Source organism: Ciona intestinalis, chromosome 4 (assembly GCF_000224145.3).
Source record: "Ciona intestinalis chromosome 4, KH, whole genome shotgun sequence".
Classification (NCBI taxonomy): Eukaryota; Metazoa; Chordata; class Ascidiacea; order Phlebobranchia; family Cionidae; genus Ciona; species Ciona intestinalis.
The window spans coordinates 1953271-1975528 of NC_020169.2; the positions used below are offsets into that span (position 1 = coordinate 1953271).

The following is a 22258-nucleotide window of genomic DNA, read 5'->3' on the forward strand; positions in this document are numbered from 1 at the left end:
TTTTATGTATTGCTGACAACTTGGAAAACCCACTAGTGACCACTGGGTTGGAGAAATTGTCATTGTAGATAAATACCATTAGTACTACTTTAATAATTCGTCATATTCGTTATAAATTCGAATTTTTTTTCCTAAAAGTGTCATAGTTTACCCATTTTATCCCCTAGGGCTACAAGGTCTGAGATTTTCTATTCTCAAATGATCATATTACCACTCAACACTACACTTGCATCATCTACCAGTCTGTTTAACAGCAGTGCTTCTGCTGTTTTCAACACAACAACAACAGCCATTCCAGCTTTAGAATTTAATGATGAATTTTATATCATTGTGTATGCAGGTGAGTTCCTGAAACTGTTCACTGTGAACTATTGGTTCTTTTTGGGGGTTTTCTTTTTCCATCAGGGCCCAATCTTTGGGTCAATGCTCTTTAGAGCCGACTCCCCCCATTGTAGGGGTCGTGTCTTTCGCACACTTTTGTTTCTATTAGAATTTAAACTTAATTAAAATAAATGGCTCGTATGTCCGCTAGGTGTAGCGACCTTGCTTATTTTCTTTCAAATAAATGTAAATATGTTTTTAACCGTAAGCGTGTTTTAACAACTGTTGTTTTGTCACTATATCCTGTCTTTTTGTTTAAAATATTTTTAAATCTTTGCTACTGTAATTGAAGAGACCAATCAAAGTTATTATTATTATTATAGTTTTCAAAATTTGACCAAAGTTGTATTTTTTTGTGGAACCACCCATCCAATATTGTTTTTTAAATAGTATTTTTCAGTCAATTCTGCCACTATTTCTTACGTTGCCTTTTTACGCTACTAGTTATAAGTAGGAATTAAGGATTTTTTTAATGATTTTTTGCCAATAATTTAAATTAAAGATATTTTGTCAATAATTCATTTTTTGTACTAGCTAAAAAAATACACTGTTAAACTGGCTGGATAATGTATACAAACTGGGTGTTTTGACTTGTAAACTGTTTTAAAGCTGCTTTTTTACACAGGCCTTATAGGTTTGCTGACAGTATTACTCTACACACGTTCCATTGCCCAGTTCTATTACTGTGTTAAGAGTGGTATCCTTATGCATGATAAGATGTTCCATGCAATCCTTCATGCACCCATGCGTTTCTTTGATGTCAATCCTGTTGGTAAGTAATAACATGTCTTTCGCCATGCCTGTAACCCAAAGGTAATGGGGTTAAAGCTTGATGTGGCTACCATTGTTGGCGTATGTGGCCTTGGGCAAGATACTTACCGGCAATTGCTCCAACCCAGTGGTCACTAATGGGCTGTCCAAATTATCAGCCACACTGAGTTGTAAACCTATTGTAATCAAAAACAATTTTTCATTCTTGTCCTTTCTTTTTTAATTTGTTCTTTATAATGACATAACTTACATACTTTTTTTTTATAGCACAAATTACATAGGCCCATATAGTATTGTGGGGGAAGACTGGACACATTTAGCACATAATATCCAAATGTTCTGAATTGATCGTTTTTTAAACATTTAAGACCTATGAGAGTAGTAAGGATACGGTTTTATAATTCTGTTCTTTGTTTGAAACAAAATTGGACGAGGAAATAGAATAAAAGGATTTCTCATTAACCCCTACCCTACTATATGTTATAGAAATAATTACATTATGTTGATTATAGCACAAATTACATATATATATAAATATATGTTACAATACCCATTTAAAAACTCGACATATCTTTCACGAAGACTCTTTGACTTCTATTATATTTTCCAGGTCGTATTTTGAACAGATTTTCGAAAGATCTCGGTCAGGTTGACGAGCTTCTACCTCAAACCTTTATGGACTTTATTTATGTAAGTTCCTGATAATTCTACCTAAAAATAGGTTGTTTTTTATATTTTAAATAAAAAACAGCAAGACCATAGTTTTTAAACTTAAAGTAGCTTTGTAAAGTGTTTCTGTTAGGTTATGCATAGTACAAAAAACTTTTGTCATTGGTTTTTTTTTTGCTTTAAATTTGCCAATGTATTTAAATAGATGTTTTTATTTAAGCTATTGCCTCTTTGTAAGGTATTAATATACCGCCTGTTTAACATTTTTTAACTATTTGCCGTCTGTTATAAAAAATGCAAACAAAAAAAATTAAAAATACAAACAAAAAAAATTTAAAAATTATTTTTTCACAATATACCGTATCACAAAACACAAAAAATTCCCATTTACTGTTGCTTAAAATGGTTCATAGTAAACTTTTAGATACTAGCAACAAACTTGTAGAAAATTGGTTCAACTTGTGATTTTTGCATTGTCCAGATTTTTTGCATGATCTTCAGTATTCTTATTCTGTCTGTTACGATCAACTACTTTGTAATTGTGATCGTGATACCTCTCTCCATCTACTTTATATGGTTGCGTCAGTATTACATCAAGACTTCTCGTGATATTAAACGAATGGAAGGCGCAAGTAAGTGAATAAATGAATGTAACTTACTTTATTCCTGTGTGGCCGGAAAACGACAGTTGTTATAACACGGGTGTTCATACACCTTGTGTCGGCTTACGATTTACCATGTATCTTGCTTTGTGGATGATTTTTTTTGTTTTTTTTATGTGTGGCTGATAATTTGATCGACCCATCAATGACTGTTGGGTTGGAGCAACTGCCATTAAGTGTCTTGCCTAAGGACACATACACCCAGAATGGTAGCAGCAAAGAGCCTTAAACCCATTACCTCTGGTTAGAGGCAGGCGCGCTAACCAACTGTGCTATGGCGGCGGGTAGTTTTATGTTTTATGCCTGGAACTATGCCACAGTGGTTGAGTGCTTTCTTTTAGGCGAGGGGAGGTTAAAAGGCCCCACAGGGCCACTGTATGGTGTATGGAAACATTATGTGTGTGCCTTTATGTGACTTGGCCCAAACTCCTAACAGAAATTGCTCCAACTTAGTGCTCAGTAGTCACTATGGATTGCCCCAGTTGTTAGAACATAAAAATCCTCCAAAAATAAACCATCTACATTTAAAGTTACTTTGTGGTAACATATTAATAATAAAAACTTTAATTTGTCTCTTCGATTTCGGTGGCGAAGATTTAAAAAATATTTTAACCGAAAAGGCAGGATATAGTGACAAAACATGCTGAAAGTAAAAACATATTTACATTTAATTTAAAAAAAATAAGCGTGGTCGCTAAACCTAAGCAGGCCTAATTTTAAGAAACACTTTTTGAATGCTATAATATAAAACCTTGAATTCTGCTGATTTTACAGCAATATCTGCTTAACCACCCATTTATGCTCAGGTCGTAGTCCAGTATTCACCCACGTATCAAACACAATACAAGGACTAACCACAGTACGAGCATTCAACATGCAGGATAGGTTTGAAGAAGAATTCAACAACCGACAAGACCTTCATAGTTGTAAGCAACATTTAATTTTATATGGGCTAAAAAGTCACTTTTTATGCAGATGTTTCGGTGATTTCTCATTGTGAGTGAGTATTGCGAATTTAAATAGTGGTACATTTGTATTTTACACCGTTCCACCATATATTTCAAAACTCAGTTCTTTGACACAGGTGTTTTGTTCGCGCCCACTTACCAGTTACTTTACGTATGTAGCTATTTTACGAGGTACTATAAGAAAGTAGCATATCATGGTAGTAGCAGCGAGCCTTAAACCCGTAGCCTCTAGATCAGAGGGGACATCCATTGTGGCGCAGCGCTACCTTCGTTTTTTTTGTAGTATACGTTTTAATAAATCCCTGATCCATTACAGCTGCATGGTTTCTCTTTATAACTGGCTCCCGCTGGTTGGCTGTTCGTTTGGACGCGATTTGCGCCATATTTATCGGCTGTGTCGCTTATTTCTCAATCCTCACTTCCTCCATCAATGCAGTGGATGCAGGTATGTAATTCTGTTCTATATGGGTGAATGGGGTCATACGGCGAGGCACCCCATGGGATCTGGGAATTGGTCCATTGCCCCTAGTTCTGTAATTACTTATTTAATGAATGAAATTAATGAATGTAACTTTATTCTCACATGTGCGGGGAACCATAGTCCTTATATATATTAAACGAATGTTCTGTTTCACGCAATTCGTGCTTGCTTGCGGGTTACCACGTATGTAACTTGGTGGATGGTTGTTTTTCTATATTAATTTTGATTGTATTTCGAAACTGGTAGTAGTTTTAAAACTCGATTTTTGATAACATACTCATTTAAGAATTGTGATAACATACCCGTTTAAGTTAAACTACTTAATATACAGCGTTTTGAATTTTACAACGTATGCACGGCAACATGCCTTTACGCGGACTTTTGTTTCTATTAGAAGTTTAACTTTATAACAATTAAACCTAAATGGCTTGTTTATCTGCTAGGTATAGTGACCACGCTTATTTTCTATTAAATAAATATAAATATATTTTCAACTGTAAGCGTGTTTTAGCAACTGTTGTTTTGTCGCTATGTCCTGTTTTTTTTTCTTTTAAAGTATGTCTAAATTTTCGCTACCGTAATCAAACAGACAAATAAAGTTATCATTATATTATTATATATACAACTTTTTACTGAAATCATGACTTAACAGGAAAAGTTGGTCTTACGTTGACGTATGCAATCATGCTCATGGGAATGTTTCAATGGGGAACCAGACAAAGTGCTGAGGTCGAAAACTTAGTAAGTCGAGTCGTAACATTAACTGGATAGTAGGGTAGGAGAAGATGGGACACCTTTTCATTTTGTTTTCTCTTTCCATTTTGTAGTAAACAAAGAACTTTTAAAGAATTATGAAACCGTAACCTTACGACTTCCACAAACCGTTGTTAATTCTTTAAAACACGATCAGGCTGTTTGGAAATTATGTGTTGAAGGTGTCCTATCTTCCCCTACCCTACTATATGTAATATTTTCTTAGTGTTTCAATTGCTTTGGTCATTTATATAGTTCGGTCAAGTGTTTAATAAAATATGTTATTCTTTTCTTATGTTCGCAGGCGAGTTGCTAAATTTAAAATGTGTGGTGTTCGAGTTTAATTGTAACGGATAAGTAATCATTGGGTTATTTAAACACAAAACGCTTTTAAATATCGAAACGCAAAAAAAATGAGTAAGATCGTACTGCGAGTCAAGGTTGCTTTATCCTCGTGTGCGCTGGGAATCGTTATAACACGTGTGTTCTGTTTCATACACCTAGTGCCCGCTTATGAGTTACCATGCAGGTATGTAACTTTGTGGTGGTTGTTTTTTTTTTTGTATAACTGAAAATTTAGACAATAGTGAATTCCTGTTAAGCGTCCTGCCCAAGGACACATATACGTCTGCAACGGTATAGTATAGCGACGACCCTTCAACCCATTATTTCTGTATTATAGGCAGGCGCGCTAACTACTATGTCACATCGCCGGTTTATAGTCCACAGTTTTTTTTACAAACTTTTTTCGTATTTTTTATACTTATACGCTAACTTTTTCAGATGACATCGGTCGAACGGATCCAGCAATATTACGCAATTGAGCCCGAAGCGCCGCATGAGGTCGAGGGCTCGTCATTGCCACGTGGATGGCCGCAGTACGGCATAGTGACGTTTGATAATCTCTCATACGCTCACTACAAAGGTGGGCCCGATATTCTCCACGACATACGTGCAAACATACGAGCTCATGAGAAGGTATTTTTGTATGACTGGATTTTTTTCTCTTGACCGTAATGTAACCTCATGCTACTGTTTCGTGGTTAAATCTAATTAAGAGGAACGTGTCGCGAACAAATTTTATAACCTATTTTACCTTGACGAAGACGCCTCTGAATGCCGCACGTTGAAACGTTGGTACGAAAAGTAGATTTTCGAAATAGCTGGATTAAATTTTATTTTGCACTTAATTTTTATTAAGTTAAAATCTGAAAATAGTTCATTGAATTAAATTAAAAAATCACTATTATGCATAAAAAGTAGATTTTTTTTTTGATAATGGACCAAAATTTTGATAACACTCAGAATTTGTTTGTTTTTTGATTATGCCAAAAAAGGAATTTCTTTATTTAAATGTTAAAAATATTTTTTAGGTCGGTATCGTCGGCCGCACGGGCGCGGGCAAGAGTTCTTTAATATCCACTTTATTCCGCTTGAACGAATACAGCAAAGGAAGTGTTATGATAGATGGTATCAATGTATCAGAGCTTGGTCTTACGGATTTGAGATCAGCTATTTCCATTATACCACAAGTGAGTAGTTAATAAAGTGTTTTTGTATAATATAATAAAGTGGGGAAAGATGGGACACCTTTAGCACATAAAAGTATCCTGATCGTGTTTTAAACAATTAACAACGGTCTATGAGAGTCGTGAGGATATAGTTTTATAAATTATTAAATGTTTATTGTTTGCTACTAAATGGGAAGAGACAATATATTTAAATGTGTCCCATCTTTCCCCACGCTACTGTATAAATATTTTACCCAAGCACTATATTCTGTATGATTGACTGAATGTACTTGCTTTATCCTCGCGTGGTCGGGTAACAGGGTAACGACTGTCGTTATATGTTCCGTTTCATACACCTTGTACTCGCTTACGGGTTACCACGTATGTAACTTTTTGGGTGTGTATTTTTATGGCTGACTATTTAGACAACCCATTAGTGCCCACTGGGTTAAAGCAATTTTCGTTAAGTGTCTTGCCCAATGACACATACGTTCACAATGGTAGCAGCGTCGAGACTTGAACCAGTTACCTCTGGGTTATAGCGTTACATGCATGTGTGCTAATATTGTATTATACGGCGCCAGTGTAATGTGGAACTTTGCGTTTTACTTATTAAAAAATATTATCGTTTGAGTTGCGGCACTAGGACAACTCCAACTTACACCTTAAGCATACCGCACATGGACCTTACTTATGGAATAGAATTAATAGGTGGTTTTTATCAAACTCGAGTTTAGCTAGAAATACAGTTATAGTTATCCGTTTAAAAATAACGTTTGTGTTTATTATAAACGTGATTTTTCTGAATTTTCAACAACTCTTTGCAGCGTTCGTTAGTTTCAAGGTATTTAAATTGTGCGCTTTTTTTAGGATCCAATCCTATTTGCTGGCACCATGCGTAAAAATTTAGACCCCTTTCAATTGTACACGGACGACGAAGTATGGACGGCTCTTGAGCAGGTTTGAGTGTTATGTGCATATACGAAATTGCCAACTAACCTTTTAACTTTAAACCGGTCAGGTCCAGCTTAAACCGGTTGTCGAGCAGCTGCCGCTTCGGCTTTTCACCGAACTGGCTGAATCCGGTTCGAACTTCAGCGTCGGGCAGCGTCAACTGGTGTGCCTTGCTCGTGCTGTTTTGCGGAAGAATCGAGTCTTGATCATTGACGAAGCAACTGCTAATGTCGATTTAAGGTCGGTAGTCGTCGCTGTGGAGCCGAAACACGTTAGCGTATTTTAGAAATACAGGTCCTGCGCCGTGGCAAAGTGGGCGGTATGGGTACAAGGCTTGTTGAACCCATAGGTAATGGGCTCAAGGCTTGTCGCTGCCATCATTGTAGGCGTATGTGTCCTTGGGCAAGATACTTAACGGCAATTGATCCAACCCGTTGGTCACTAATGGACTGTCTAAATTATCAGCCATACATAAAAAAACCTCCCTTCCAATAAAAAAAATAGAAATACAGACTGGTACGCAGCCATCCCGCTATAGTGACAGTAACTAATAAGGTTTATCTTAAACACGATTATTACTAATTGAAAAGTATTTCCAAATCCCCGCCCGATTGCCGTGAAAAAATATCGCAATTTCTAACTGTTTTTTAGACTGATACGCAGCTATCCCCATTTATAGCCAATCAAATCGCTCTGTTACGTTTCGGTAAGGCCGTTATAGGGGATAATTTTTCTACGACTTGAAAGAGTGCTTGGACGTGTGGTTTATACAGTATAGTAGGGTGGGGTAAGATGGGACACATTTTATTCTATTTTCTCGTCCAATTTTGTAGTAAACAATAAACATTCGAAGAAACATAAACCATATTCTTACGACTCCTATAGACCGTTGTTAAAAACAAGACCAGGTTATTTTATTAATATGTGCTTAAAATGTCCCGTCTTTCCCCACCTTACTATATTTTATAACTATAGCGTATAACAGCGATTTAATTGAATAAAATGGGCTTGGTACTTGTCAGTATTTTAAAAGGGTAACGTTTTCATGACTTGTCTTTATTTTTGTTATATATTTATTAATTTTATTTTTTCAGGACTGATTTTCTGATCCAGGAGACGATTCGAAACAGTTTCAAGCATTGTACTGTACTCACCATAGCACATAGATTGCATACGATCATTGATTCGGACCGTGTAATGGTAAAAAAAACTTGGTATAAAATAATGTTATTATAGTACTGTGGTGCAAGATGAGACACCTTTAAAATATATTTAATCTTTAAGTATCCTGATCGTGTTTTAAACAATTAAACAATTAACAACGGTCTATAGAAGTCGTGAGGATACAGTTTTGTCATTCTTTGAATGTTCTTTGTTTACTACCAAACGGGACGAGAAAATAGAACGAAAATGTGTCTAATCTCTCCCCACCCTACCGCATTAAAAACTATTTTAGTGTGTTTTGTTGGGCGCGTGATAAACGGGTGCTAAAAATATAACTACAGTAAGGCTGGAGGAAATAGGACACCTTTCATTATTTCTCGTCCCATTTGGTAGTAAACAAAGAATATTTAAAGAATTGTCAAACCGTACCCCACGACTCCCATAGACCGTTTTTAATTGTTTAAAATACGATTAGGATATTTGGATATTATGTGGTAATGGTGCCCCGTCTTTTCCCATCCCACTATGTTATAAAGCTAACTTTTATGTTAAACTATGTATTTTAGTTTGGTTTTTAACATTGCTAACTCTAAAACCTGTTTCATAGATCACTGTAGATCACAGATTAGCGGTTTAAAATATAATTTTGGAGGTATAAAAGCCTACACTAACTAAATTCATTTTTTTTCTTGACCAATTTGGTAGTAAACAAAAAATTCAAAGGATGACATAACCATATTCTCACTACTATAAAGAGCGTTGTTAATGGTTTAAAACACGATTACGAAATATGGAATATTATGTGCAGAAGGTATGCCAGCTTACCCTACAGTACTGTATTATATCATAGGTTATAACGTTTATTGCAGATTCAATGCGTAATGACTCTAAACTGAAGACTCGTTTCTAGTACAGAAACATTGAGGTTTTTTAACGCGAGATTTTCACTAATTCGTTGTTTTTGCTTAATTTTTATATCACATCATACCTAATCTAAAGCAATACGCAGTGCTTGCTATCATATGGTATTTAATGTAATAATTCGCTCATATTGTCCTCCCGAATATCAAACATAACGTCATTATAATATAGTAGGGTGGAAGAAGATGGACACCTTTTTAATCTATTTTCTTCTCCAATTTGGTAGTAAACAAACATTCAACGATTTTTTTTATAAAACTTTATCTTCAAGGCTCCCATAGATCGTTGTTAATTGTTTAAAACACGATCAGAATATTTGCTTATTATGTGTGAAAGGTGTCCCATCTTCCCCCACCCTACTATAATTAAACGCGCCTGATTTCTTCAACCCAGTGGTTATTAATGGGTTGTCCAAACTATCAGCCACACAGGAAAAAAATGTAAAAAATGTAAAATATAAATAATATTTATCCATAAAAACATACTTGGTAACTCGTCAAGCTAGCACGAAATGTATGAAACAGAACACCCGTGTGATAACGACTGTCGTTCTCCAGCCACGTGAGAATAAAGTATGATATCATTCATATTAACGTGTTTTCAACCAATGGCCAAATTTATATGTTAATCCAAACTCTAAACGTAATCCAATCAAATCTATTTTTCATGTCATTGCATGTTTAGCTGCTGCATTTTCTGCCCAAAATTCATTTCTACCCTAATATTTACAATTGTTCCTCTTTTTTTAAACATATTTTAGAAAAAATGACTGACTTTAAACTAGTTTAAACATATTTTTAAAAGTGACTGATTTTAAACTAGTTTTTAACATAATTCAGACAAGCGAGTGACATTTCAATTTTTTTTTTACATATTCCAGAAAAATGACTAACATTACACTAGTTTAAACGTATGCCAGAAAAAAACGTAATTTTAAACTAGTTTTTAACATTTTCTAGAAAAAAACGTAGTTTTAACACATTCCAAGACTTTACAATAACACGGGTCCATTTGTCCGCTATAAATAACCGCCTGTGGTGATCATGCTGTAATCACATGTGATAACTTCCGCTAAGAGATGTCGGCACCCGTGTCACTAATAGCGGTAATGACCACTCCAACTTAGTCGTTTCCACCGCTGGTATAATCTGCAAATGGCACTCCCAGCTACATTTCTGTCTGTTGTACATGGTGCTTGAAAAGTCACCGTGCATACTTACATATACAGACATATAGTAGGGTGGGGGAAGATGGGGCACCTTTTCATTCCATTTTCCCGTCTCATTTGGTAGTAAACAAAAACATTCAAAGAATTATTAAACCGTATGGTCACGGCTCCCATAGACCGTTCTTAATTGTTTAAAACACGATCAGGCTATTTGGATATTATGTGCTAAATGTGTCCCATCTTTCCCCACCCCACTATATAGTTTAATATAAAATTGAGGGGGGAAATATAAATAATAATTAGAAATACTGTTGTGATTGAAAATGACCCCCTTTAGCATTAATACAAGCTTAAACACTTTTTTGCTGGATTTAATATCGAAACGTGTATGTTAATAAATATGTCGGTGCACAGGGAATTCTGACCCTGAAAATACCGGTTTGCTCATACGCGAGGCTCTATTATGGCAAGGCTCACCAGGCCACGCGAAATTTAGGCCAGAGTTAGCGCATTTCCCGAACACTATTTCTGCCTATATGTACTGATGTTTTAATGATTTCCTTATGGGCCAGAACCTTAATTTACATATCTCTGGTATAAGAACCCTGGTCCACGGTCATGGTGAATGGAAATCTAATTTATCGTTGTGACTTGAATAAAATATATCAACGAAAAAGTAATTTTTCAAAAGTCGTTTTACTAACTTTGATGGTACATTTCAGACTACTTTTAAGTTTATCTGTCTAAATACTAATTTTTTTACGAGGTTGGTTCATTATAAGCAATACGCCGCACTATTCTTTACAACTCGGGCTAAATCGTTTATTCTAGCGATAACTTGCAGCTAGACACGCATATAAATAACGCTGCAAACAAAAATCTAATAAAAATATAATTATTTTACAAAAATACATTAACATTTTTTGCACTAACACTTTTTTGAATTATTTTGTTCGATATTGTTTTGCATTTACAGATTCTTGACCAAGGTCGCCTAATAGAGTTTGACGAACCGCATGTTTTGTTGGGGAAGGAAGACGGAATTTTTACCCAAATGGTCGACGCTACAGGGCGGTCAGAGGCAAAAGCCTTGAGAGAAATAGCAGCGAAGGTATTCAGATTTATTAAATTTTTACTGATAACGTTTTTTTTTACTGATAGCTTAGTAAAGTAAATTTTTACTGATAACGTCATTTTTAAAACTATATTATAGTGGAGTGGGGGAAGATGGGACACCTTTAACACATAACAGCCAAATAGCCTGATCGTGTTTTAAACAATTAACAACGGTCTGTGGAAGTCGTGAAGATACGGCTTTATAATTCATTTAATGTTCTTTGTTTACTACCAAATGAAAAGAGAGAACTAAACGAAAAGGTGTCCCATCTTCCCCCACCCTACTATATTACGACTTAGTGTTTTTGTATTCACGCGCATTAAAACCGCTATATAAAGAAACAATAATGCGTTCATTTTATAAACATATGTGGCCAAACGGGTGGTACTAACATATAGTTCTTTGGGGAAGACGGGATACTGTTAGGTCTTAATTCTCAGATTTTCTAAACGTGTTTTTAACAATTGACAACGCTCTTTTAGAGGCGCGTGGCACCGGTTGTATAATTCTGTAAATATTCTTTGTTTAGTAGTAGCAAATGAGGCGATAAAAGAGATTGAAAACATGTCCCATTTTACCCTACCATGCAATAGTAGCAAATAAGGCGTTAAAATTGTATGAAAACTTGTCCCATATTTCCCCCATCATACAATAGTAGCAAATAAGACAACAAAAGATAATAAAAAAACATGTCCTATTTTACCCCACCATACAATAGTAGCAAATGAGACGATAAAAGATAATGAAAAAAAATCCATTTTACCCCAACCATACAGTAGTTGCAAGTAAGTCGATAAATAAGCAAGAAAACATGTCCCATTTTACCCCATCTCACAACGATAGCAAATCAGACGATAAGATGAAAAAAACCTAGTGCCTCTGTATTCACGCGTATTGAAACCAATGTTTATAGAAACTGCTTGCCATGTCCACATAAATGTAACCACACTAATATAATCTTCGCAAATGTAACCTTATGATCTCCGCAGGCACACAGCGTTACGCACGATAATAACACAAGCCCCGAGAACGGTGTACCTGACCACAGACGGTCGTTCCTTTCACGGTACCTGCCCGTGCCTGGGTCTTACGATCACCTGGAAATTGAAACGAACATGTAACTTGATCATCCCTTAATACAGGCAAAAGATACCATTAAGCTTTTTGTGTAATACCGTTGGTTTTTTTGGAACTTATATTTATTTGTTCGTATTTAATTTATTGTGTTAGGCAATCTTGTACTTTGTTACTATCGCCCTTTTTCTTAAACACGCCTTTTTTCTAGCAAGTGTAAGTACAGTGTGTCTCGACGTAGCCAATCGTGTAATATATCCAATTTCAGTACTTTCTAAAACGGTCAAATTACCGCATTTGATACTTTCCATTTTTTCCCCTTCTTTACACACACACACACACATACACACGTACTGATCAGCTACCTTTTTCCATATACAGCATTTTTCCATCACCTTATACACACATTATTTCAAATCCTTCTTTAAAAATTCTCCAAATGTTGATATATGTTGAAGAGTGGGGTAAAATGGCACACGTTTTTATTTTTTTTCGTCCTATTTTGGGAGCACACACAAAATATGTACGGAACTATATATCTTTAACGTCGCAACTCTCAACAGTGTCCCATTTTACCCTACAGTACCATGTTTATCATTATATGGAACAGCAATAACTTCTATACCTCATACTACACAACAGAACGTTCATATAAGTCACAAGAAACGTTTGTACCACTTACAACGTACTGTCGAGTAACTTAGTGAACTAAAAATACACATTACAGCCGATTAATAACTAAAGCATTATATATAGTAGGGTGGGGGAAATAAGACACCTTTTATTCTATTTTCTCGTCCCATTTGGTGTAGTAAACAAAGAACATTCAAAGAATTATAAAATCGTATTCTCACGGCTCCCATAGACCGTTAATTGTTTCAAACACGATCAGTATATCTGAATATTATATGCTAAAGGTGTCCCCCACACTGTATGGTATATAGATGTATTCTTGATCCTAAGCGGCAATACTGCCATTTCTGTTCCTTTGCTAATTTATTTTTTATATAGTGAGTAAAACTTGACATTTTTGTTCGTTGTTAATTAAAAAATAAAAAAAAATACAAAAAGCCCGGAATGGGTGAAATGTTACAGCACCAGAGAAGCTTTTGCTACTTGGAAACCGTACATGTAAGTACATCAATTATTATTTGTATTTATAACGTACTTTGCTATGTGTTGTTCAGTCAGCAGTTTAGTTACTATGCAAATTTACTACTATTTCCGTATGCCTACGATAGTAGGGTGGGGGGAAGATCCGACACCTTATAAGCATATAATATCAAAATATCTCGATTGTGTTTTAAGCAATTAACAACGGTTTATGAAAGTTGTGAGGATACGGTTTTACAATTCTTTGTATGTTTTTTGTTTACTACCAAATAGAATGTAAAGGTCCACTTTCCCCACCCTACTATATGAATAACAGTTTTCGATTATTGTGTTAAGAAATTGAATATGGTATTGAAGCTTAACATTGGGCTAACAGATGCTTCACCGTTTACGTGTAACGGGCCCTAAGGCAGGTCGCATTCATTGTACCCAGCGCCACAGTTTGTATGAGAATTCGTAGTTTGTTTACTTACTTTACGACATTGACGTATTGAACTTGAAATTGAGCTTATAAACATTCCATTACCACTTTTTTATGATAAAGAAAAAACATTTTCATTATTTTATAACCCAAACCATAAAAATTGCCTCCGTTGCACGGTCGAGCATTAATTCTGGTGCAGATTTATTCAAATCATTTGAAAAATTAATTTTGTTAAACGTAAAGGTCGACCTGGGTTATTAGCAGCTTAAAACAGAAAGACAGAATAATTGGTAATTTAATCCGTAGCATTACGTGTTACAGTGCGTCTTCATTAACGCAATGTCACCAGATAATTGCTTTCCTTAGAGCCAGATCACCGGCGCTTTCGCGTTCTATATAACTACACCATGCCTGCGGTAACACATTCTTCTCAGGTCGCAAATTTAATCTCTTGCAAGGATCGAGTTGATACGTAAATGTGCACTGACAATAGAAACCATGCAAAAGCACGGCCACGTTTTCCGGTCAGATGTACACAATGCAGGTAGCGAATACAACTTGTGCCAAAACTTGCCCGACAACTATTTTTTTTTAAACGTTATGTTATTGGTATGATGGGTAACTTTAATGTAGGTTTTCCAGTAGCAAAAACTTAGCATATTCTACCGTGTTATTGCTCTATATATTACCACATCATGGCCTATGAAGTTATATCTGCTATTCCATCTTTTTTTCATGTATTCACTTTAAGTGTTGAATGAATGAATGAATGAATGAATGACATTCATTCAAGTGTTACGTACTACAATTTAAGTTGTAAATGGTCCGGTCACTTTATACCCATATTCAAAATAGACCAATTTTGAAAATAATTATTTACCGTGAATTTCTATTTCCACGTATTGCTTAGGCATATATGCAGCTTGATATGTGACGTCATCAGTATAGAAGTCACACCCAAATCGTCATTTTATGCCTTTTTTGCAAACGAATCACTCGCCTTATGAATCCGTTTTTCGGCCCGCCGACCTTGAGCGTTTATAACTCTGGACCAAAATCATTCTCTTCGAATAGAGAAATTAATTTTCACGCGCAGTAGTTCACAGTGGCGAAATGGCGCGCCTAGGGTTACTCTTAGTTTTGCTTGTGTCGTTGACGACCTTGGAATATGCGTTGGGACAGCTGACCTGTAACCAAGACATATATTCTCGAAAGCCTTGCCGTGCAAGTTCTAAAGTTGGATGCTTGGTGGCGTAAGTTGTTTTTTGGGGGGGATTTTAAAATCGTGACTGCAACAATACAGATTAGAACTGTATGCTAATTTTTATGTTTATTTATTGATTGGAAAAATGCCTTGCAGGCATACTTTGCTTATCAGTTTACGTACGCACAACGACGCGGTAAAAATGGAAGCGAATTTGATTTTTTAAATTAGTGTGAAATTATCATTTGCCTATATAAATTAAATGTTCAATATTATACGTTTTGGCAAAAAATGGGCGCATGACACGCCCTGTGCTGTTTGCATCGTTTAGCGAGCAAAAAATACGCCGTATTGAACTTCTAGCCGCGGGGCAAAATTACCGTGGCAGGAACACCTCGGCGCCGTGACCCTTAGAGAAGCGTTTTGTGGACCCGCACAGCCGCGTAGCCATATCTGCGGGGCAAGCCAAGGCGATACTCGGAGACTGGTTACAGCGGAAACTGGTTTTACTATGAACGACGACTTCGTCCTAGCCTGGCTAAGTACCCACCGCGTCGTTCGTGCGCCCTTTGCAGAAGATTAAAGCTTACTGCGGCATTTAAATTTACATTATGCTTTACATATTACAAAGTTACATTAAAGTCGTGCTGGTTAAAGCACCCTTTTCCCAAAATAGAACAAGTTTAGGGCAATCGAGTTTTTAGTCACAATACGTTATTTATTGATACAAAACATACCAAAAAATTACCAGCCACCGGGCACAAAGCATATATTTAAAAGTATATATATTTTAAACGCTCAAACATTAAAGAATTAATTTATATCAAATTTTTATTAGCACATTATATAGTAGGGTGGGTGACAATGGGACACCTTTAGCACATAATACCCAAATATCCTGATCGTGTTTTAAACGATTAGCAACGCCCTGTGCGAGTCGTGAGGATATAGTTTTATATTTATGCGCATGTTCTTTGGTTACTACCAAATTGGACGAGAAAATATAATGAAATGTGTCCCATATTCCCCCACCCTACTATACAACGTCTAACAACTTAAACACAATGTGTAAAAACACACATCAAAGGCTAAATACGACTTAGCGTTGAAAACTATTTAAACTTGCCTAAATCTTTTGCTTTAATTCTTGCCCACTACAAAGAAATGTTAATTTTACTGAAACCTAACTAAAATTCCCCCTATCCATTTAGAAATTGCTGCTTTGATGATGCAAACAATCAATGTTATCGCAAAGGTATGTATTGTTGTCCACAAAGTTACATACATGCATCATGGTAACTCCTTCTAAACCGGAGGTTGCTGGTACAAGGCTTAACCCGGCTACTTATGTGTCTATAAATATGCCTCTGTGCAGGATGTTTCATTTATTTGGAATGTTATGTCGCAAAAAAAATAATAAACACTTCAACAAAGTTACATACAGCGTAACTTGTAAGCGAGCACGAGGTGTGTGAAACAGAACAACCATGTTATAACGACTGTCATTGCCCCTAAACAAGTTACATTAATCGTTCATAAAACCTGTTTAATTTAGAGTTTCTTGGCGTTAATGCAGTTTTTTTTTTAGAGGCCATCCTCTCAATGGGTTTCCGACCAACAAAGGGACCATCACAAACTGGATGTAAGTTTACTGCTACGAGTACATACACAATATAAACTTGCTAAGTTGGTATGAAGTACACATACGTTAATTATTATTACGCATGAAATTATAAACGTTAACTCAGTTACAAAGACGTGGAATCAAAATAATAAACATCCTACTTGTACAGTATTCAGATACCACCGCATTAAATAAAATTTATTTTTTATTCTTTCACGTTTTAACGGAATAGCTTTTTGTGCGTTAACGTGTAAATTCAACTTTTAGCCAATTTACTTCATTTGGGAGGCGAACCTGGTTACACAGGCAACATGCTTATTCGAACATGTGTACCACGATTTGCAAGATGCGGAAGAATTTATCCTCCTATGACCGTGTACGTACATTTATGCAAAAAATATTTTTAACCAGTTTGTTTTAAGCCTTTACACAGTTGTTAATTAATATACGTGATAATACTGTGGGTATTGGGAGTACTGAGCAAAATCTGGTCTATATCTTGGCTCGTCTAACAAGGACCTCACCCATGTACGATAGAATATAATATAGTGGGGTGGTGAAAGATGGGACACCTTTTCGTTCCATTTTCCCGTCTCATTTTGTAGTAAACAAAACATTTTCAAAGAATTTTTAAAACCGCATCCACACGACTCCCATAGGCTGCTGTTAACCTGTTCGTGTTTTAAACAATTAACAATGGTCTATGGAAGTCGTGAGTATACGGTTTTACAATTCTTCGAATGTTTTTTGTTTACTACCAAATGGGTCAAGAAAATAGAATTAAAAAGTTGTCTCATCTTCCCCTACTCTACTATATACATACCAAAATTAATAAAACATATTTATTTTTATATAGAGAAAGGTGCCTTCAACATTCATGCTGCTGGAACAACCTGACAAGCACATGTTTCCAAGCCTCTCATTACAGTAGGTTAATTTAGTATGCTCTCTTGTAAGGCTGCTATGTACTGTGTATTATTATGCCATGTTAAAATCACCTACACTCAGTGATGTTGGTGTTGAAATGCGTAGACATTTTTTTGTCATCTCACCGTAACACTTAGCTATACGCCTGTCTTTAGCTCAGAAATTGCAGGTATACAATAAGGCAGGACGCTGCTACGATTGTAGGCGTATGTGTCCAAGGGCAAGACACTAATACTATTCTATTCTATGTGGGTAAGGTCCCGCAGCATGGGCCCTAGGATTTAGGCCACAATTAACCCATTACCCTCACCCCCTCCAAAAAAAGACACTAATACTGTAAAAGTGTCAAAATTTTCTACAAAAACGACCTCGCTTAACACTGTACCTGAGGCACCCCAAATTTCTCAAAAAAAATTACTGTATACAGATTATACACATTATTTACGCATACATATATATATACCAAATCTTTTAAAACAAATATTTTGAAAAAATCTGCCTAATAGGTAGCCCATCCTATATTATAAATATTTTATAACATTTTATTTTTTTCTAGTTATTCGACAAAGGACGAATTGCCCTCCCGGATTTACTAATCCACCTCAGTGTAAAGGTATACAAATTTACATATACATAAATTATTTGAATTTCTTATATGATGTTATATACCCGATTTTATGAAAAAAAAATGTTTGCTTTTAGATTTATTTTGACATAACAGTATAGTAGGGTGGGGAAAGATGGGACACCTTTTCGTTTGGTTTTCTCTTTTCATTTGGTAGTTAACAAGAAACGATGAATTATAAAACCGTACATATCTTCACGACTTCCACAGACCGTGGTTAATTGTTTAAAACACGATCAGGCTAGTTAGATATTATGTGTTAAAGGTGTCCCATCTTTCCCACTCTACTATATATATGTATATTTGACATATTTCATAGTCGCGTGAAAAAACAAGAAATAAAGTCCTGTAAAGAATGCTATTTTTTAGTACAACAGTGATTATCATAATGTTAATACTTCTTAGGTAGTTTTGTTTAAATACCCTTTTTAAAAACACATTCTTAACTCCGATGATCTGGTGCAACGAAAACGTAACCAGCAAAAATTAAGTCCAACCACTAGTAGTAATAGAGAAATATATTTTACCTTTATATATGGCATCGTCATTTTCGTATTAAATGAAATCATTCTTAACTCTCATTTAAAAAAAATGTTTGATACCTTTAAAGCAAGTTACATACAGTTTATTGTAATACAATGTATTATCAGACATTGACGAATGTGCATCTAATCCTTGTATGAACGGTGGAGTCTGTTCGAATCATAACAACCGATACACGTGCACGTGCCCAGCTGGAATTACTGGGACCAACTGCGAAAATGGTGTGTATACTTTGTACTGTAACGGGTTTGGATATTTTTGCCCCCGTATCACAGTGATTTGTGCGGTTTACTCTAACGTAGAGGTTTTGGGTTCAACGCTCGTTGCTGCTACTATGGTGGCGTATATTGTTCTTAGGCAAGACGCCTAACGAAAATCGTTCCAACCAAGTGGTCTTTGTCAGTCATTAACAAAAATCCAGAAAAACAAGCACACAGAAATGGTGGTTTCTTATATTTGCTTTGTCCGAAAGCCATTAGATTTGTAAAACCGGATAACACATGCTATAACGCCTTTCGTTGACCTGTCACGATAAAAAAAACTAAATATTTAACAATCATTTGTTTTCGCGGGTTACTACACGCAAATAAGTCCTTATTAGTTTTTATGACTAAAACTACAACTTTAAATCTAAAAAGAGACCTTCCATTAGGACAGGTCAATGCTCTCTATATATAATTTTACGCATTTCAACTTCTTAACTTAAACGGTTTGTTTTACAGTATGTAGCGCTCCTCCGACCGTAAGTTTTGGCTCGTATGCTCCCACCGGTACCACATTCAACGCAGGAGCAACAGTTGTGTATTCCTGCTCAGCAGGTTACACAATATCGGGCGCAACCACATTGACGTGCCAAGTTACTAAAGTCTGGACACCCGCGGCTCCAACTTGTATCAAGGGTAAGTGTGAGCTGGGTAATCCTTTAGCTGGTGGCCTCCTGGAATTTTGGTTTTAAAATGTTCCTTAGGTCTTACTGATATCCACTGTCAAATTTTTTTTCAAAAAAGTCGGGCGTTCCTGTCGAAAATTAACTTTAAAATGCGCGAAAACATGCTTTGTCACCGTAATTCGTCTGATTTGCATAAGGTTAACGATTTATTATGTCACAATCGCGGTATGTTACGTCACAATAGTGGCATATTACATAAGTTACTAGACGTTATAGCCTTATTTTTTCACCAACGCCCAAGTTATTTAAAAAAAAAAATTATACAGTGGGTATTAGTAAGACCTAAGAAACATTTTGAAACCAAAATTTCAGGTGGCCACCAGCTAAAGGATTACCTGTGAGCTGTGCAGCGTTAAACATAAATAACTCAAAACAAAATTTCAGCTTGCAGCGGCCCACCAACTGGACCTGGACTCAGTTATGCGCCGCCAGGCACAACATTCAATATAGGACAATCTGTAACCTACAGTTGTTTAACCCAACCAGCACTCGTAGGACCAACCACCAACAACTGTCTTGCTGGTGGAGTATGGAGCAGTACATCTGCTCCCACTTGCGATGGTACGTAATGCCTATACATTATAATCTTCGTAGATTCGTAGATCTAGAGTTCTAAACCATATGTGCCCTATACAGGCTGCGGTCCACCACCAGCGATCACAAACGGAATTTATACCCAAAACAAACCATCGTACAGCTTAAACGAAATGGTCCAATATACATGTGCCACGGGTTACACCTTAATTGGAAGCAGTTCTAACCAGTGTATGGCTGGAAACACATGGTCCCAAACTACTGCGCCCACATGCTCGTCAGCTGGTAAGTTTATTTATTGCGTCCTGCTACGCCGTGGCACAGTGGTCAGGGAGCCTTTCTCTAACCTAGAGGTTATAAGTTCGAGGCCTGTCGCTGCTATCATTGTGGGCGTATATGTCTTTTCTTAGCAAAAGACTTGCTTTTACTCCAAACCCAGTGGCCACTTACAGGTTTTCCAGATTGTCAACCACACAGAAAAAAAACAAGTACACAACAAACACGCAATTTACCAATACGTTGTATTTCATAAAAGCAGACACGAGGTGCATATGAAACAGAACATCGAGTTATAACAACTGTCGCTTTACCGCCATGCGAGGATAAAGCAAGTTTCATACATTCCTTCAAAATGCTATAACTATTTAGAATAAACTAACTGCAAATTCGTAATTAATTGTGTTTCGTTTTCAGTTTGTCCAACCGTCCCAACAGTTGCTTTTGGCTCGTTCACTCCTACAACGGCTTCCGTGCCCAACGTCGCGATTGGTGGCTCCGCCACCTATACATGTAATCCAGGTTACAGTCTCAAGGGGTCGGCAACGATCAACTGTGGAGCAGGGCCTGCATGGGTATACCCATCTGGACCGACAAGTTGTACGCGAGGTAGAGAAAAAAAAGCATTTCAGTATGTTATGTATGTATTGAAACATATGCATATTTTCGAAAATCGAAGGAAGCAAGACCCCCCAAAAGTCACCCACAAAGTTACATACGTGGTAACTTAGGAAGTATATGAAACAGAACACCCATGTTTATATAACGACTGTCAAGGCTAATTGATTGTCTCTTATATACTCCTTATCCGCCTATTCAATAATTCATTCATTTTATTAGCGTTTTTTATTTCCCCACGAAAGTACCTAGCTAAAATAGAAAGCATCAAACAAAGCAGAAAAAAATTGTTTCTTCTGGTTTTAGACTGTGCGGCTCCGCCAATCATCGGGTCAAACGGAAATCAACCGGCAGCTTCAGTACCTTATATCGAGGGGGAAACAGTACAGTACAGTTGTTCAGGAGCATTCAGTATTTCGGGATCTGCCACACTAACATGCACTTCAGGAAGCTGGGTTCCAGCCGCTGCACCGACTTGCGTAGCAGGTGAGCTCAATTGGAAAAAAAATTGTTTCGGTAAACCTTATACTGTTTAAAGCAGGGGCGTATACAAGGGTGGGGGGTCACGGGGGTCCGGACACCCCCCCTTTGAATAAAACTTGAAAACTTTTTGGAAAATAAGAACCCCTTCTCTTAAAAAATGGTAAAGCAGTCATATCATTGTAGTTTAAAACCAATTTTACGTTATATTTTATTAAAATTATTTAAGGTCTTTAATTTAAAGTTACACTATTTTTGGTGTGAATATTTATACCCGGGGTTAGTATAAGTTGCTTAATCACGTGTAAAAAAAAACCTAGGGATGGGCGGAATCAGGATTCGATAAT

General features: G+C 36.3%; 2 protein-coding genes across 2 annotated transcripts in view; both read left to right on the forward strand.

Annotated features, from left to right (window-relative positions):
• The window catches only part of LOC100182586 (multidrug resistance-associated protein 4), a 28173-nt gene extending 14517 nt beyond the window's left edge, over positions 1-13656 (forward strand). Inside the window, exons 20-33 of the mRNA XM_026834078.1 lie at positions 139-340; positions 1007-1153; positions 1763-1842; positions 2303-2453; positions 3290-3409; positions 3768-3896; positions 4585-4673; positions 5469-5663; positions 6059-6217; positions 7067-7156; positions 7218-7390; positions 8245-8350; positions 11380-11514; positions 12510-13656. Of these exons, the coding sequence (XP_026689879.1) occupies positions 139-340; positions 1007-1153; positions 1763-1842; positions 2303-2453; positions 3290-3409; positions 3768-3896; positions 4585-4673; positions 5469-5663; positions 6059-6217; positions 7067-7156; positions 7218-7390; positions 8245-8350; positions 11380-11514; positions 12510-12641 (1908 nt within the window). The 3' untranslated portion in view covers positions 12642-13656. The remainder of the gene's footprint in view (positions 1-138; positions 341-1006; positions 1154-1762; positions 1843-2302; positions 2454-3289; positions 3410-3767; positions 3897-4584; positions 4674-5468; positions 5664-6058; positions 6218-7066; positions 7157-7217; positions 7391-8244; positions 8351-11379; positions 11515-12509) is intronic.
• Positions 13657-15195: 1539 nt separating this feature from the next.
• Positions 15196-22258, forward strand: part of LOC100179721 (sushi, von Willebrand factor type A, EGF and pentraxin domain-containing protein 1) — a 17891-nt gene continuing 10828 nt past the window's right edge. The window contains exons 1-12 of the mRNA XM_009859994.3: positions 15196-15384; positions 16547-16590; positions 16924-16977; positions 17227-17335; positions 17816-17886; positions 18443-18499; positions 19162-19275; positions 19777-19953; positions 20388-20564; positions 20640-20822; positions 21231-21422; positions 21738-21917. Of these exons, the coding sequence (XP_009858296.1) occupies positions 15245-15384; positions 16547-16590; positions 16924-16977; positions 17227-17335; positions 17816-17886; positions 18443-18499; positions 19162-19275; positions 19777-19953; positions 20388-20564; positions 20640-20822; positions 21231-21422; positions 21738-21917 (1498 nt within the window). The 5' untranslated portion in view covers positions 15196-15244. The remainder of the gene's footprint in view (positions 15385-16546; positions 16591-16923; positions 16978-17226; positions 17336-17815; positions 17887-18442; positions 18500-19161; positions 19276-19776; positions 19954-20387; positions 20565-20639; positions 20823-21230; positions 21423-21737; positions 21918-22258) is intronic.